The 14134-nt window shown below is 56.9% G+C and overlaps 1 protein-coding gene across 3 annotated transcripts; it reads left to right on the top strand.

Moving 5' to 3' along the window:
• The first annotated feature begins 815 nt into the window (after positions 1-815).
• Positions 816-14104, top strand: NATD1 (N-acetyltransferase domain containing 1). Of its 3 annotated transcripts, XM_088828961.1 has the most exons (4): positions 845-1118; positions 1583-1657; positions 4922-5040; positions 5946-8491. In XM_088828961.1, the coding sequence occupies exons 1-4, from the start codon at positions 1013-1015 to the stop codon at positions 6060-6062; spliced, it is 417 nt and encodes a 138-aa protein (XP_088685087.1). In that variant the 5' UTR covers positions 845-1012; the 3' UTR covers positions 6063-8491. The 3 variants fall into 3 exon arrangements, with proteins under 3 accessions (XP_088685088.1, XP_088685087.1, XP_055263489.1); XM_055407514.2 differs by lacking the exon at positions 1583-1657 and having other exon boundaries at positions 868-1118; XM_088828962.1 differs by lacking the exons at positions 1583-1657; positions 4922-5040; positions 5946-8491 and adding an exon at positions 13854-14104 and having other exon boundaries at positions 816-1118.
• Positions 14105-14134: the final 30 nt, after the last annotated feature.

The raw sequence follows: 14134 nt of genomic DNA, 5'->3' as shown, positions 1-14134 counted from the left end.
GAAAAAGATACACTCAACAACGTGGATTAATTTCACACGAAATGTTTTATAAAAAAAAAAACACTCAATGCTGAAAGGGCATACTATAAGATACTGTTTACACGAAGTTTTAGGAAAAGCAAATTAGTCACTGGGTGGGGCAATGGCTGGAGGGGGAAACACAAATGATGGGCATCTTAAATTGGGCGGTGGTCACGTGGGAATGACGTCATGCTCACGCCTTCACCAGCAAACTAATAAAACCTGCGGTCACGTGACTCGGTGGGCCTCCTGGCATCCAGCAGTTGCGGCGGGGGTGGGGGGGGAAGTGTTGTTCCGTCCCGTTTCAAAAATGTAGTCTGTTCCCCACTCACCCACCCAGAGTCCTGTGTGTCCTAAAGCAAGTGCCTGGCCCTCTTGGGACTCAATTTCTCCCCCAGCGAGTGGGTCCAGGGATCTTCAAGGCACTTCCCGCATTTGTCTCTGGGGTTAGAGGTGGCATTTCACCAGATCCCAAGCCAGGCTTCTCGGGACAATCGTTCCAGCGGTGTGTGATCCTCGCACGTCTCCCCCAGGCGCCTGGGTCAAGCGCACCTACTTCCCGGCTTCATGAGCGCTTCCTGCAGCTTCCGGGGCTTTGCTGCGCGCAGGCATACAGCAAGCGCTGAGTAAGTGGTGGCTGGGAGGGGACGGTTAGAACTGCCCTACAGGTCGAAACGTGTGTTGGAGACAGGGTCCGTGGGCGTGCCCCAGAGTCTCCCGCAGGTCGGGGCCAGAGGCCCAAGGGCCCCGGCACGGAGCTGTGCGCGGCGCCTTTAAGAGGCGAACGGAATGTATCAAAACAGAGCGGCTGCGCGCCCACTGGTCGCGCGCCGCACGTGACCGCACAGCTGATTTCCTGCTCCCCCCTTTTTGTTGCTGCGGCCGCCGCCGAGTGTCAATTTCCGCGCCGCCGCCTGCGGTCGCCCCCAGTGCGGCTCCGCGCGCCGCCCACCGAGCCCGCCGCGCGCCCCTGGCCCGGGTCCGAGTGCCCATGGCGCAGTCGCCGGCAGCAGCGTCGCCGGGCGCGCCGGAGCAGGGCTGCCCCATCCGCGTGGAGCACGACCGTCGGCGCCGCCAGTTCACCGTCCGGCTCAACGGTAACGCCGGGCCCACCCGCCCCCGCCTTTTGTCTGCGCGCCGCGGGGCCGGGGGCGCACTCGCGGGCCAGGTAGGGGCGGGCGCCCGGGGCGGCGCGAGCCCCGGGACGGCGGAGGCGGGCGCCGGGCGGCTCCGGTCCCGCCTCGGCCCGGGGGAACCCGCACCTGCTTGGCCCGGCTGTTTTCCGGGATCCTGCCGAGGTCCAGGGAGCGGGTGTCCCGCCATTTCCCCTTCCCCGGTGTTGAGTGGCTTCTGGCTGCCCCTTCGAACCTTCGCTTTTCTGCGCAGAGGGGGCTGGAAGACCCTGCTAGACCGACCGGGGGCTGACGGACTGAGGGGCTTCGGCCCGTCAGCGGCGGGGCGGGGCGGGGACGGGGAGGGACGGTGTCTCCTTCAGACCCCGGCGGCTTTGGGGCTTGGCCAACTTGCCTCATCTCTGTGCGCCCGTTTCTCGCCTCTACAGTGGGATTAACTCCTGGCTGGTGGGAAGAACTGGATGCCCCAGTAAGATTGAGGTTCAGAACAGCGCCTGCGGCAGGTAGTCAGTGCTGGAGCACATGGACTGGGCATTACTGATTTTTTTTTTTTTTCTGGCAGGATCTTAGTTGCAGCATGCGAACTCTTAGTCGCGGCAGTTTTGATTTTTTAGTTGTGGCCTGTGGGATCTAGTTCCTTGACCAACCGGGCGTGTTGCATTGGGATCGCACTGGACCACCTGGGAAGTCACTGGGCATTACTTTTTAAACCAGAAGCGAAGTCAAGTCCTCCACCGCTTACTAGTCCACGCCCCCTCCGCCTGATTGTGAAATGGAGGGTTGAATTCTTTGCATCCCACCTCTCTCTGTTAATAACTTTTTCCTCCCTCCCAGCTGGGCCTTCTGTGGTAGTGGCCAAGCTGGATGGGCCCGTATGGGCCACTGTGCCCTTGTCTGAGGAGGGAAGGGCGAGGCTTCCTGCGGTCGGGCAGTGGGGGGAGGGGCAGAGCTCGGATAGGGTCTTGTCTGGGCTGACTCCTCCCACCTGCGCTTGGAGGGTCTGTCAGAGCTGGGACTTCATCTTCTCAGACCCCATTTGGCTGTACTCGGCTTGAACCCGGCCCCAACATACATCTGTTACAACACTCTGGTGACGTGGACATCACCACCCTGTGTTCAGAGGAGTAAGCTCAGGCCCCCGCTGGCCAGAACTCAAACACCTTTACCTTCCTCTTCCTCCGCTGTGGTGCCCACCCTGGCGCACCTGGCCGTGACTCTCAGGGCTCCCGTGCTGCTCTCCTTCCAAGAGGCCCCCTGGCTTTTCAAGGCTCCTGAGAGGCCGCTGATTTCCTTGTGGGTGCTGAGGAGACCCTCAACACTCAGAGAACGAAGAAAAAGAGGACCTTTTGGGGTGTTCCTTCTTTCTTTCCCGAATGAGTACAACCATTAGGGACACCCTCTTGAGTTGGCTGGGGTCAGGACTGGATGAGCCCAGCTGCCTTTGTAAACTTGCCCCATCTGTTGCCTCCTGCTCAGATGGCTGTCTCTAAAGTGGACCAGGATCCCTGGCCAAGCCCAGGGAGCCTGTCCTCACCAGTCTGCAAGACCGGGCTGTGCATCCAGGCCTGAAATGGTCTGGATGTGTATAGGGGTGGGCCGAGGGCTCCTCTGTGCCCAGGCCCCCACCCTGCCTCAGCTGGGGAGGGGAATGGCCTGCCATGGTGACTTGCAGCCAGGCCCTGGAAGCCAGCTCACTGTGCCCATTGAGAGAGGTGGACACTGAGGCTGAGAGGCAGAGCAGCCCTGTGGCTCCTAGCGCGGGTGTGTGCCAGCCATCCCATGGCAGAGCTAGGCTGGTGAGTCCCCAGCAAGTTCCAGGTCTGGGGAGGAAAGAGCAGTTGTGTGCATTCAGTCCTTGGGTTCCCAGCATGCCCCTCGCACTGGAGTCACTTTATCCTCAGCATTGCTGGCAGTGTTGATGGAGGGGCTGCTCTGCCCATTTTACAGAGGAGGAGACTGAGGTAGGGAGAGTGACCAACATGCCTGCAGTCTTGTACCTTGGAGGCAGAGGAACTAGGATTCATGCCACAAGTGCTTCTTGAGCGCTTACTATGTGCCACACGTTGTTGTAAGTGCTGGGGGCTCAACCATCTGAGGGTCAGTGGACAATAAAGCATAGACTGTCCTGAAGAACAAGATCTGTGAGAAATAAGGTTGGGGTGTTGGGAAAATGCCAGTGCTTTTTGTTTTTGTGTTTTTGGCCACACTGCATGGCATGTGGTATCTCAGTTCCCCAACCAGGGATCAAACCCTGCCCCCTGCAGTGGAAGCATAGAGTCTTAACCACTGGACTACCAGGGAAGTCCCAAGGGCTGTTGTTTAGAGTCAGGTGTCCAGGAGGGCCACCCAAAAAAGAGGCAAAGAAGGGAGCTATGGTGGCAAGAGTGCTCCTTGTGGAAGGGGTGGCAAGTGCAAATGCCCTGGGGTGCCTGGTGTGTACTGGGAGCAGCAGAGAGGGGAGAAACAGAGCCAGGCCACAGGATAGAGGAGGACATCAAGAGGCATGGGGGCAGGTGGTGCAGGGCTGTGGAAGGCATTATGAGAACTTTGCTTTGACCCTGGGTGAGGTGGGTGCCTGGGAGGATCCTGAGCAGAGAGTGGATCAGATGTCATGGGCTCCCTCAGGCTGCCTGGGGACAGGCAGCGTGAGCAGATGGGGAGAAAGCCCAGTTCCTCAGTGTTTGCCGAAGGAAGCGTGGACGGGTCTTTCTGACATGGGGTGTGAGAGGACATGGGTGCTCAGGCTTTTGCCTGATCCCCAGATCCAGGGCCTGAAATGCTGGGGTGACACGTGGGCTAACCTCAAATAGTGAGGACCCAGCCCTGGGGGACTCTGGGGGAGGTGCCAGGAAGAGGGAGCAGCTGGCTGAGGCAGGTGGACCTGAGGGGCTGCAAGGAGACCGCTGAGCTGAGGATGGGTGGGGTCTGACTCTGCTTCCCTGGGGGTGCAGGGGCCTGTGGACGTGTGAACAATGGTCAGATTCTAGGCACATACTGAAAGTTCTGCCCACGGGCCTACCGAAGGCTCAGACTGGTGTCTGAGAGATATGCAAGAAAGACCCCAAGCACCTTGGCCTGGCTTGTTCGTGGCCGTATCCCCAGTTCCCAAGAAGTGCCATGGATGGGTTCAGTGAACTTTTGTCAAGGGGGCAGAGGAGTGGGTGAGCATGTGGTTGGATGGACAGACAGGCTGGCTGACAGGCTGGAACTCCAGCTGTTTCTCCAGCAGGAGACTGGGGCAGTCTGGTGCACCAGGCTTGAGAGGGTGTGAAGGTCAGTTTCCTGTGCCTCCTGGGCCCGGTCACTTTCCTGCAGATGCTGGTTCTGCTGCTTCTGACCTTCCCCAGGGCCTAGTGGGTGGTCCAGCTCTCTGGTCTGTTCAGGCTCCGGTCTAGTTGGCAACTTGCTGAGTCCTGCTTTACATCCAGTGTTGGGGCCCGGGGCTTCCATAGCATTGGGCAGCTGCTCCAGTGGGGGTGCAGAGAGCTGGGCCTTGGGGGGCACCGGGAGCCCTGGGATGCTAAGGTTGATGATAGCAGAAAAGGCCCACATGGGGCTTGGTGTGTTCTGGGCATTGTTCTAAGCACTCTAACCCTCCAGACACTCTCCTGAGGAGTGCTCTGTTACATCCATACTTTGTGGATGAGGAACTGAGGCTCGGAGAGGTGATTCCAGACCCAGCACTGCAGCCCAGCACCGAACCCCTGACCCTCCCCTCAGGCCTCCCTGCTGGTTCAGGGCCTCACCCGCCCACCCCCTCCCCACAGGATGTCACGACCGGGCAGTCCTGCTCTATGAGTATGTGGGCAAGCGGATCGTGGACCTACAGCACACGGAGGTCCCTGACGCCTACCGCGGGCGCGGCATCGCCAAGCACCTGGCCAAGGTAGGGCATGGAGGTTGACCCTGCTCAGAGGAGACCAGGCCCAGTGGTGACCAGGCCCCGCCCACCCATGGGCTGCAACTGCCACCTACCCTCTTTCACCTCTATGCCCCCACCTCCCAGGCCGGGCCCCCAAGGACCCGAACACCTGCCTTACGTGGGGAGATCACTGCTGGGACCCAGTGTGCGTGGGTGGTAGGTGCCCAGTGAAGTCTCCAGGGGGCCTAGTCTGGCACCAAGGGTGAGGGTGGCCGTGAGTCCCCTAAAAGCTGCTCGGAGCCCCGCCCTCTGCTGCCCTCCTGTTTCCACTGTCCCTCCCTTTCCAGGAGCAGCTCTGTGCTGGTCTGTGGGGTCATCCTGTTACCAGTGAGGAGCCCTGGGTAATAGGAGCTGGGTAGGAATCCACTGGGCATGAGGGCGCTTACCTGCAGCCCCCAGTTCATCTGCAGAATGGGAGAAGAGATTGGAATCCTGTCACCAGAGGGTCTCAGGCTGAAACCGGGGGTCAGGTGTGTGGGGTGCTGAGTGATCAGGCGGTTCCAGACCCACTGGGTCGACAACTGCAGGCTGACCACTCCTACTGCCGGCCTTGGGATCCCTGTGAACACTGAGTGACCTCTGCTGGGAGCAGAGGGAGCCCCAGGTACCCTGATCCAGCCCACAGGGGTGGCTTCCTGGAGGAGGCATCTGGGGAAGAATGAGTGGAGAAGAGGGTTCTCCTGGGGCGGGTCTGACCCTGGCCCCCTCGCTTCCCTGCCGTGTCCCTCAGGCAGTTTATCAGTCTGCCCGGGTTTCCCAACTGTAACGGGAGTGGTGACAGCACCTCTGCCTCCATCGCAGACCCAAGGGAAAGCCTGGAGTGTGAGGGACTGGGGCTCTGACCACTCTTCTCTCTGCCTGGCTGCCAGGCCGCTCTGGACTTTGTGGTGGAGGAGGACCTGAGAGCCCATGTCACGTGCTGGTACATCCAGAAGTTCGTCAAGGAGAACCCTCTACCGCAGTACCTGGAGCGCCTGCAGCCATAGCCCTGGCTCCACAGGGCTCGAGCCCGCCTATCGGACCCCCAGGCTTCGCTCTGGCCTCCGTGTACTCTCAGGAATCCTGGTCCCCACGGGACGAACTCAGAGTTATTTTTGTAAGGACACTCGTCTGTGGCCCTGGGAGGCGGCTGGCCAAGGATGGGCCATGGTCCAGCTGCCATGGCGAAGCGGGGCCCGGCTGTTCCCGCTCTGCAGACAGTGTAAGGGCCTGCAGTCGAGATCAGAACGTGTGGATGGGGGCGTCCCTCTGGCCATGCCAGGTCCCACCTGCTGCTCCGTGCTCTGTGAGGGGCAGCAGGGGGTCCGCTCCCCAGATAAGGAGCAATAAGGAACTATGTGTGCCAACTTTCAGGACCATTGGGCCAAGCAAGGTGGCCCCCATTCTGCCCCTGCTCTTAACTGTGTGCCTGGTGCAGGACATGGCTACAACCACGGGAGCCCTCTCTGATGAACAGGGCCAGGAATGGGCTGGGTGCCAGTCCAGGCTCAGGCTCACACACACACACACACACACAGACACACACACACAGAGACACACACACACACACACACACACGACTGGTGTCTCCTTTACGTACACACATGCATGCGCGTGTGGCTGTTGTCTCCTTGGCAACCCGCCCTGCAGGATAGTGGTCCTCTCCCTCCACCCCACCCCCATGCCCGCCCTCCCCTTTCCATCTGAGTGTCTTGGGGATCCCTGCCCCGCACTGTGGGTGAGCTTTCTCAAAGAAGACCCTTGAGCTGGGGTGGGAGGGAGAAAGCAGTCCTTCACAGACCATTCTCACCACCCAGAGGAAGAAGCAGTTCGGAGGGATTTCCTGTGCAAATGGCACACGTCAGAGCGTCCTTCCCTTCCTGCAAGCCTGTGGCCCATCAGGAGTCTGAGGCCCCTCCCAGACTGTCTTCCCTGGGAACAGCTTGGGGAGCACCCCAGCACCTTTGTTCTGTGGTGCCTGCCTTTTTGGGGACTTCCTTTTGGGGGCTGGTTGAGGCTCAGAGTACAGCCCCCTCTGTCCTGCTCCCAACAAGGGCTGAATTCATGCCTGCTCCCCTGTGGGGCCAGAGGGCAGCTCAGGAGTCCCGTCCCTCTGGGGCTGAGATGTGAGTTAACAGTGAACCTCTGGGATGACATAGCCCCTCCAGGCCACTGGCTGGGGTGGACTGCTTGCCCCAGTGACCCCTCCCTGTCTGACCGCAGCAGTCCTCTCCAGGGTGCTCCCACTTATATACATCTCACCCAGTGGTGGGGACATCTCCATCTACATGTGTCCAAAGGCCTGGCAGCCCCGAGTCACTGTCCTTGGCCCCCACATCCCTTCCAGTGCCCAGCCCACCTCTGGCCTCCAGGAATTCCTTAGAGGTTGCAGGGCATCCTCCCCTTCCCTCTGTGCCCCTGGCTGTGTTTGTAAAGAGCTTTGGGGGAAGCCCCTCCACAGCCACATATGTGCCCTCCCGGTGCAGCATAAGAGCAGGAGTAGGTAGTAGGCCTGAGGGTGGACTGTCAGGCAGCCCAGGCTCTGGGCCATTTCCCTCTCCAGCATCACCCCCTCCCCATCCACACTCCCCATGTTTAAGCACAGACTCCGTCATGAAAACCCTCCAGTAGCTCAGAGAGCTGGTGCTGATGCCTTTGCGGCCTTCCGGGCGAGGTGACCTGGTTCCAGGAGGCACTGTCCATGGGAGGGTGTCCTGCAACAGTGGCACAGGGGACCCCAGGGCAAGTTGCATGTGGAGGGACCAGAGGGCTGGGTGGCACAAGGGGGCCCACCATGCCCTAGCCTGCACCTGTGTTCTCCCAGCGTGTGACTCTGGCTACCCAGCTGGCACACACAATACTTAGTACTTGAACCAGGGATGTACAGGGTCCCCAGGGCCCTGCGGCACTGGGCCAGGGACACCTAGTCCCCAGTTTCTGCAGGTGCGACCTGGGCCCCCTTGCCTTGGGCTGCCTTACAAAATGCCACTGCTTTCACTACAGCCCTTGACAGCAGCAACAGCCAACTCCCCCAATTGGGTGGGTGTGCTGCAGACCCAACCCTGGAACCCCAGTCCCCTCCACCAGCGCTCCCAATCCTGACACTGCCGGTGCTAGCCTGACTGATGTCTCAGCCTCACCCTCCCGCCCCACCCATCCCAGGAAACTTGGGGAACCCTCACTCAGGAGGCAGGTCATGTGGACCAGTTTGTGTGCCGCCAGCAGGGAACGGGAAAGCTCAGAGACCTATCAGGCCCCCAGCAGATAGCCCCATGGTTGCGTGCTCTCCTGCCAGGGCCATTTGGTAGGTCTCACCCAGTTGAGATAGGCGGCCACCCATGTGCCTTTCCCACTCAGGACCTGCTGCAGGTGGCGTCTGGGCCAGGGCTGGTCTCCAGACAGAGTGCATGACATTTCAATAAAAGGTGTGACCCAGTGTGGCTCTAGGACTGCTTCTGGAAGGGCAGGGGTGCTCCCCTCCCTCGCCTCCGCTCCACCCCCAGGGCAGCCAGGTTCCCCAGGGTGGGAAGCCCTCAGGAGTGAGGGAGGAGTGAGAGGGCAGACCTGGCAGGTGCTCCGGGCTCCTGCATCCTCACTGGCAGGGAAGTGAGGCCCTGAGAGGTGCAGGTGGCATCAGGATCCGGGGGTCTGCCAGCTGGGCCTGTGCCTCCTCCCAGGGATGGGCCCCTCTGACTGAGGTCACGGTCACGCCTCCAGCACCAGGCTCCCCTTCCTGGGAGCAGCTGGACAGGCGGACCAGGAGAATGTTACGTCATGTCATCTGCTCCATCTGCCCCTCTTCCCCCAGGAACCCTCTTGGGGCTTCTGTCCAGCGGGGGAGGCAGAGCACTCAGGCAGGCCAGGGCCAGCAGCACCTAGGACACATGGGATGGAGAGCCTCCTGCATGGAGTCTGGAGCCCGAGGACTCCAGGGTGGAGCATGTTCCTCGAGGTCCCCCGGAGGGCCCTCTGGTCATGACCAGCTTGGCTTCCATATCAGCTCCATGAGAAACCAGGTATTGGGAACTGGAGGCTGGGGGTGGGGGATCAGGAGGCTACAGAAAGGTGAGGACAACAGGACCCATACCCAGTTACTGCCCCATCATGTCCATGTCCTGTGGTGGGGCCCTTGCAGGGTGATACCTAGGGACATGCCCAGCAACTGCCCTACAGCAGCCTGGGGTCTAGAAGTAAAACCCATGTTACTCTCCACCCCGAACCTGAATGAAACGGTGGGGCAGGGACAGGACAGGTTATGGGGTGGATGTTGGGTGCTGCATGCCCCCGCTTGACTGGTCCTCCCCCTCTGGTGTCCCCGCAGTCACATCTCGGGAGTCTGTCCACTTTCCTGCCCATGTACGTGTCAGCAGGATTTCCTCCAAGCAGCAGCTCAGGGGTCCGAGGCCCCTCTGGCCTGCAGAGCTGCCATCTCCAGAGCTGACTGTGTCTATCTGTGGCACAGGTGGGATGGGACCTGCTGTGGAGGAGGCTGGGGACAGGTTCCAGGCATACAAACAAGGAGCCTGAGTGCTGAGGCCTGGATGGGAAGAAGACAGCACAAGCCCACTGGGATCTGGGCTTGGGGAGGGCTCTTTGCTCACAGCATGAGGCAGGGTCCCCTCAAGGCAGTCTGCCTGGCAAAGTGAACCAGGGTGGTTCAAAGCCCGGAGTTAGATGGCAGGAGAGAACAGCACACACAGCTCTTGGTCTCCAGGTAAAAGAAAGCAGTTTTGTTTTTTTAACTGAGGTATATTTACTACACAAGTAAGTTTCAGGTGTTCAAGATAGTGATTCAGTTGGCCTGCCCAACACTTCCACAAACAATGCCCTGTATTAAATCCATTCCGTTTAAAATACCTAGGGTGGATTTTTTTTTCCCTAATTAGACACTGACTACTCCATTTACAGTTGAGAAAGGTGGTATTCAGAGAGGAAATGACTAACCAAAGGCAAACTCAGTATCTCTCCTGTCACCCTGGTCATGTTACTGGGTCACAATGCTCTGTCCCCAGCTCTTCCTTGCACACTCCTCCTCCAGGCCCCATGCAAATGCCATCTCTTGAAAAGACCCCTAACCACCTGTAACGTCCAAGTCATCTTTACATCATTCTGCTTATTATCACTCTGGAAATACTCAGTTGTTAATCCCATTGGACTGGAAACTCTGAGACCAACTGCAGGGCATGAGGAATCTTAGTGATCAGTGATTTGATCCCTGACCAGGGATCAAAACCCTGCATCAGAATGGCAGAGTATTAACCACTGGACCACCAGGCAAGTCCCAGACCAGGAAGTGTTTGTCTTACTCAATGCTGTTATTCTGGTGCCTAAGAGTACCTGGCACTGAGCGTGCACATAATTACTTGCTATAAGAATGAACGGCTCACTGGTAAAGAATCTGCCACCATGCAGGAGATACAGGTTCGACCCCTGATCCAGGAAGATGCCACATGCCACGGAGCAGTGAAGTCCATGTGCCACAACTAGAGCCCAAGAACCACAACTACTGAGGCCCATGTGTCCTACAGCCTGTGCTCTGCAACGAGAAGCCATTGCAATGAGAAGCCTGCACTGCAACTAGAGAGTAGCTCCCACTCACCACAACTAGAAAAAGTCCTCATAGCAATGAGACCAGCACAGTCAAAAATAAAATTATATATATGTATGTACATATTGTTGTTATTCAGTCGCTCAGTCATATCTGACTCTCTGCGACCCCATGAACTGTAGCACGCCAGGCTTCCCTGTCCTTCGCCATCTCTCGGAGCTGGCTCAACCTTATGTCCATCTAGTTGGTGATGCCATCCAACCATTGCATCCTCGGTCATCCCCTTCTCCTCCTGACTTCAACCTTTCCCAGCATCAGGGTCTTTTCCAATGAGTTGCATCAGGTGGTCAAAGTATTGGAGCTTCAGCTTCAGAATCAGTCCTTCCAATGAATATTCAGGACTGATTTCCTTTATGATAGACTGGTTCAATCTCTTTGCAGTCCAAGAGACTCTCAAGAGTCTTCTCCAACACCACAGTTCAAAAGCATCACTTCTTTGGTGCTCAGCCTTCTTTGTGGTCCAACTCTCACATCCATACATGACTACTGGAAAAAACCACAGCTTTGAACAGACAGACCTTTGTTGGCAAAGCAATGTCTCTGCTTTTTAAAACGTTGTCTAGGTTTGTCACCAAACAGCAAGCATCTTTTAATTTTACTCACCATCTGCAGTAATTTTGGAGCCCAAGAAAATAAAGTCTCTCCCTGTTTCCATTGTTTCCTCATCTACTTGCCATGAAGTGATGGGATCGGATGCCATGATCTTCATTTTTTGAATGTTGAGTTTTAAGCCAGTTTTTTCACTCTTCTTTAACCTTCATCAACTAGCTCTTTAGTTCCTCTTTGCTTTCTTCCATAAGGGTGGTTCTGTTCTGTTCTGTTCCGTCGCTCAGTCGTGTCCGACTCTTTGCGACCTCGTGGACTGTAGCCTACCAGGCTCTCCGTCCATGGGATTCTCCAGGCAAGAATACTGGAGTGGGTTACCGTTTCCTTCTCCAGGGTGGTATCATCTGCATATCTGAGGTTATTGATATTTCTCCCAGCAATCCTGATTCCAGCTTGTGCTTCATCCAGCTCAGCATTTCTCATGATGTACTCTGCATATAAGTTAAATAAGCAGGGTGACAATATACAGCCTTGACGTACTCCTTTCCCAATTTGGAATCAGTCCGTTATTCCATGTACGGTTCTAACTACTGCTTCTTGACCTGCATAGGGGGCAGGTAAGGTGGTCTGGTATTCCCATCTCTCAAAGAATTTTCCAGTTTGTTGTGATCCACACAGTCAAGGGCTTAAGCCATAGTCCACGAAGCAGATGTTTTTCTGGAATTCTCTTGCTTTTTCTGTGATCAAAGGGATGTTGGCAATTTGATCTCTGGTTCCTCTGCCTTTTTAAAATCCAGCTTGAACATATGGAATTTCTCTGTTCATGTACTGTTGAAGCCTAGCTTGGAGAATTTTGAGCATTACTTTGCTAGCGTGTGAGATGAGTGCACTTGTGTGGTAGTTTGAACATTCTTTGGCATTTTTCTTTGGGACTGGAATGAAACTTACCTTTTCCAGTTATATATAAGGAAATACATCCTTTTAAAAATGAAAAAAAAAAAGAATAAAGAAAAGGGTGGTAAGGGAATGGCACGATTTCTGAGCGCCAGACCAGCTAGAACCCATCTGCCCTGTAGGCTACCTCTTTGCCAGCAGTCAGTGGTCCCTGGGGGCCTACAGGAATTCCAACTCCAGCCATTCAGACTGTGCTGTCAGTGGGAGCTGTTAGCTATATGCTGAGGGAAACCTGACTGTGATGCTTCCGGGTATCTGTGCATTAGCAGTGATCAAGAGGTGACATTCTGAGGGGTCTCTGCTCAAGTTAGCAGGCTGAGGCAAACAGCCTGTTAGAAGTTAAGTGCAAGTGCGGGGAGAGGATCCCAGGTCCACAGCTTCTGAGCACTTCCCTCTGTGCACTAGACCCCAGCCTGACTCTTCCTAAGAAGTACCATAAGGAGCAAAATCTCAGCAACCAGACAGCTTGGGCTCAAATCCTGGAACATGAGGTCAGAGAGTGAATCAGATAGGTTCTTCTCATTTGCAAAATGAGAATGTTGATAACAGTATCACTTTCATCGGGCTGTTGTGAAGATAAAAGTCACTCAAATTTTTAGAACAGGGCATGTCCTGACTTAAGTCAGTTGATTGTAACTTGTGTGCCGAGTTCCTCAGGTGTCACCTTATGTAATACTCATATTGGACTTCTCAGGAGAGGTGCTAGCTAGTATCACTCCAAGGTTACAAACCAGGAGGCAAAGAAACAGCGGTTAAATACGCAGTCCCAGATGGAGATCCACACTTCAAACCCAGCTGTTCTAGAACCCCAGGAAACCCTCTGAATCAGCAAACTAGAGAAAACAGACTAACCACAAGGCAATGTGGTCTTCGTTCATCTGCCTCTAGTAGTGCTGGCATCTGGAGGTGGAACTGTGACCCAACGGAAGAGCAGGTACTGCTGAGGGGCGGTTGGTGGGGAGAGAAAGGCATTTTAGGCACAGCATGGACCGTCTGTGGTTCAACTCGCACTCTCTGAATCTGCTAACCTGGCCAGCTTTAGGCAGGAAAGGGAGGTAGCTGAAGCTGGAGTGGGGCGCGATCTCTATATTTCGGAGGGGCTTCTGGGTTGTGCTAAGGTGACTGAGTTGCATCTTGTAGGTACTGAGGGCTTGTAAGAGGATTTGACATTTAAGACTATTGTAGATTGTGAACCGAAAGGAAATCCTGGGGAATCCTCAACGACAGGAGCCGCACCTACACCAAAGAGCCCTCCGGCCCTGGCTGAGCAGGTTCCGCCAGCCCCGAAGGCTGAGAGCAGGCGCCAGTGGTTCTCCCGTCTCTGAACTCGGAGCAAATTTCGACAGGAGAGTTGCTCAAATGCTCACAGGTCTAATTAATATGTCTAGCAAGGCTGTCGGTCGGAAGCAGGAGAGGGGCTATAAGTTCCAGAGCTGCGAGGGGCCCCCAGATCTGCCCCCACTCGGAAGGGACAGCGGGCAGGAGTCACTGGGCTCCTTCCGCCCTTCCGACTCGGCAGCGTCCAGTCAGGGCTCCCGCCGGCGGGGTGAGGAGCTAGCAACCGCCTTCGAAGTCGCCCGAGAGTGGGGCTGTGTCCTCGCCACCGGGACCGGACTCGGGTGGGACATGCGCGCGGCCGTCTCTCTCTGCAGCCATCGCACTTTACGTTCTCCCCTTTCTCCACTTCCAGACCCACTCGGCCAACAGTCTGGCAGCAGGGACTTCGCGGCGGCGGGGACCTCGTCTCTTTTGCCTCCGGAGTATTTGAGGGATGAGTGGCAGTGGCCCACCGGTGACCTCAGCGGTCGAAGCTCTCGAGGCACTGGCGGCCGCGCTAAGTCTAGTCCGGAAGTAGACCCTCAGCGCCGCCTGTCTGAGCCCGCGTTCCCAGGCGGCCGCGGGGCGGGCTTTCCGGAGCGGGTTGCATTGTGGACTTTGTAGTCTCGCGGGGCCGGGCCCCTGCCTTGCGCG

The sequence above is a fragment of the Moschus berezovskii genome, chromosome 20 (genome assembly GCF_049115385.1).
Source record: "Moschus berezovskii isolate FMDL1 chromosome 20, NW_MosBer_1.0, whole genome shotgun sequence".
Lineage (NCBI taxonomy): Eukaryota > Metazoa > Chordata > Mammalia > Artiodactyla > Moschidae > Moschus > Moschus berezovskii.
This window is presented reverse-complemented; position numbering and strand designations above follow the sequence as displayed.

Excerpts from the sequence above, each read along its gene's own strand:
- NATD1 (XM_088828961.1), top strand. The coding sequence starts at position 1,013 with ATGGCGCAGTCGCCGGCAGCAGCGTCGCCGGGCGCGCCGGAGCAGGGC. Across the intron at positions 1,658-4,921 it reads CAGAACAGCGCCTGCGGCAG|GATGTCACGACCGGGCAGTC; the intron begins GTAGTCAGTGCT and ends CCCTCCCCACAG. Across the intron at positions 5,041-5,945 it reads TCGCCAAGCACCTGGCCAAG|GCCGCTCTGGACTTTGTGGT; the intron begins GTAGGGCATGGA and ends CCTGGCTGCCAG.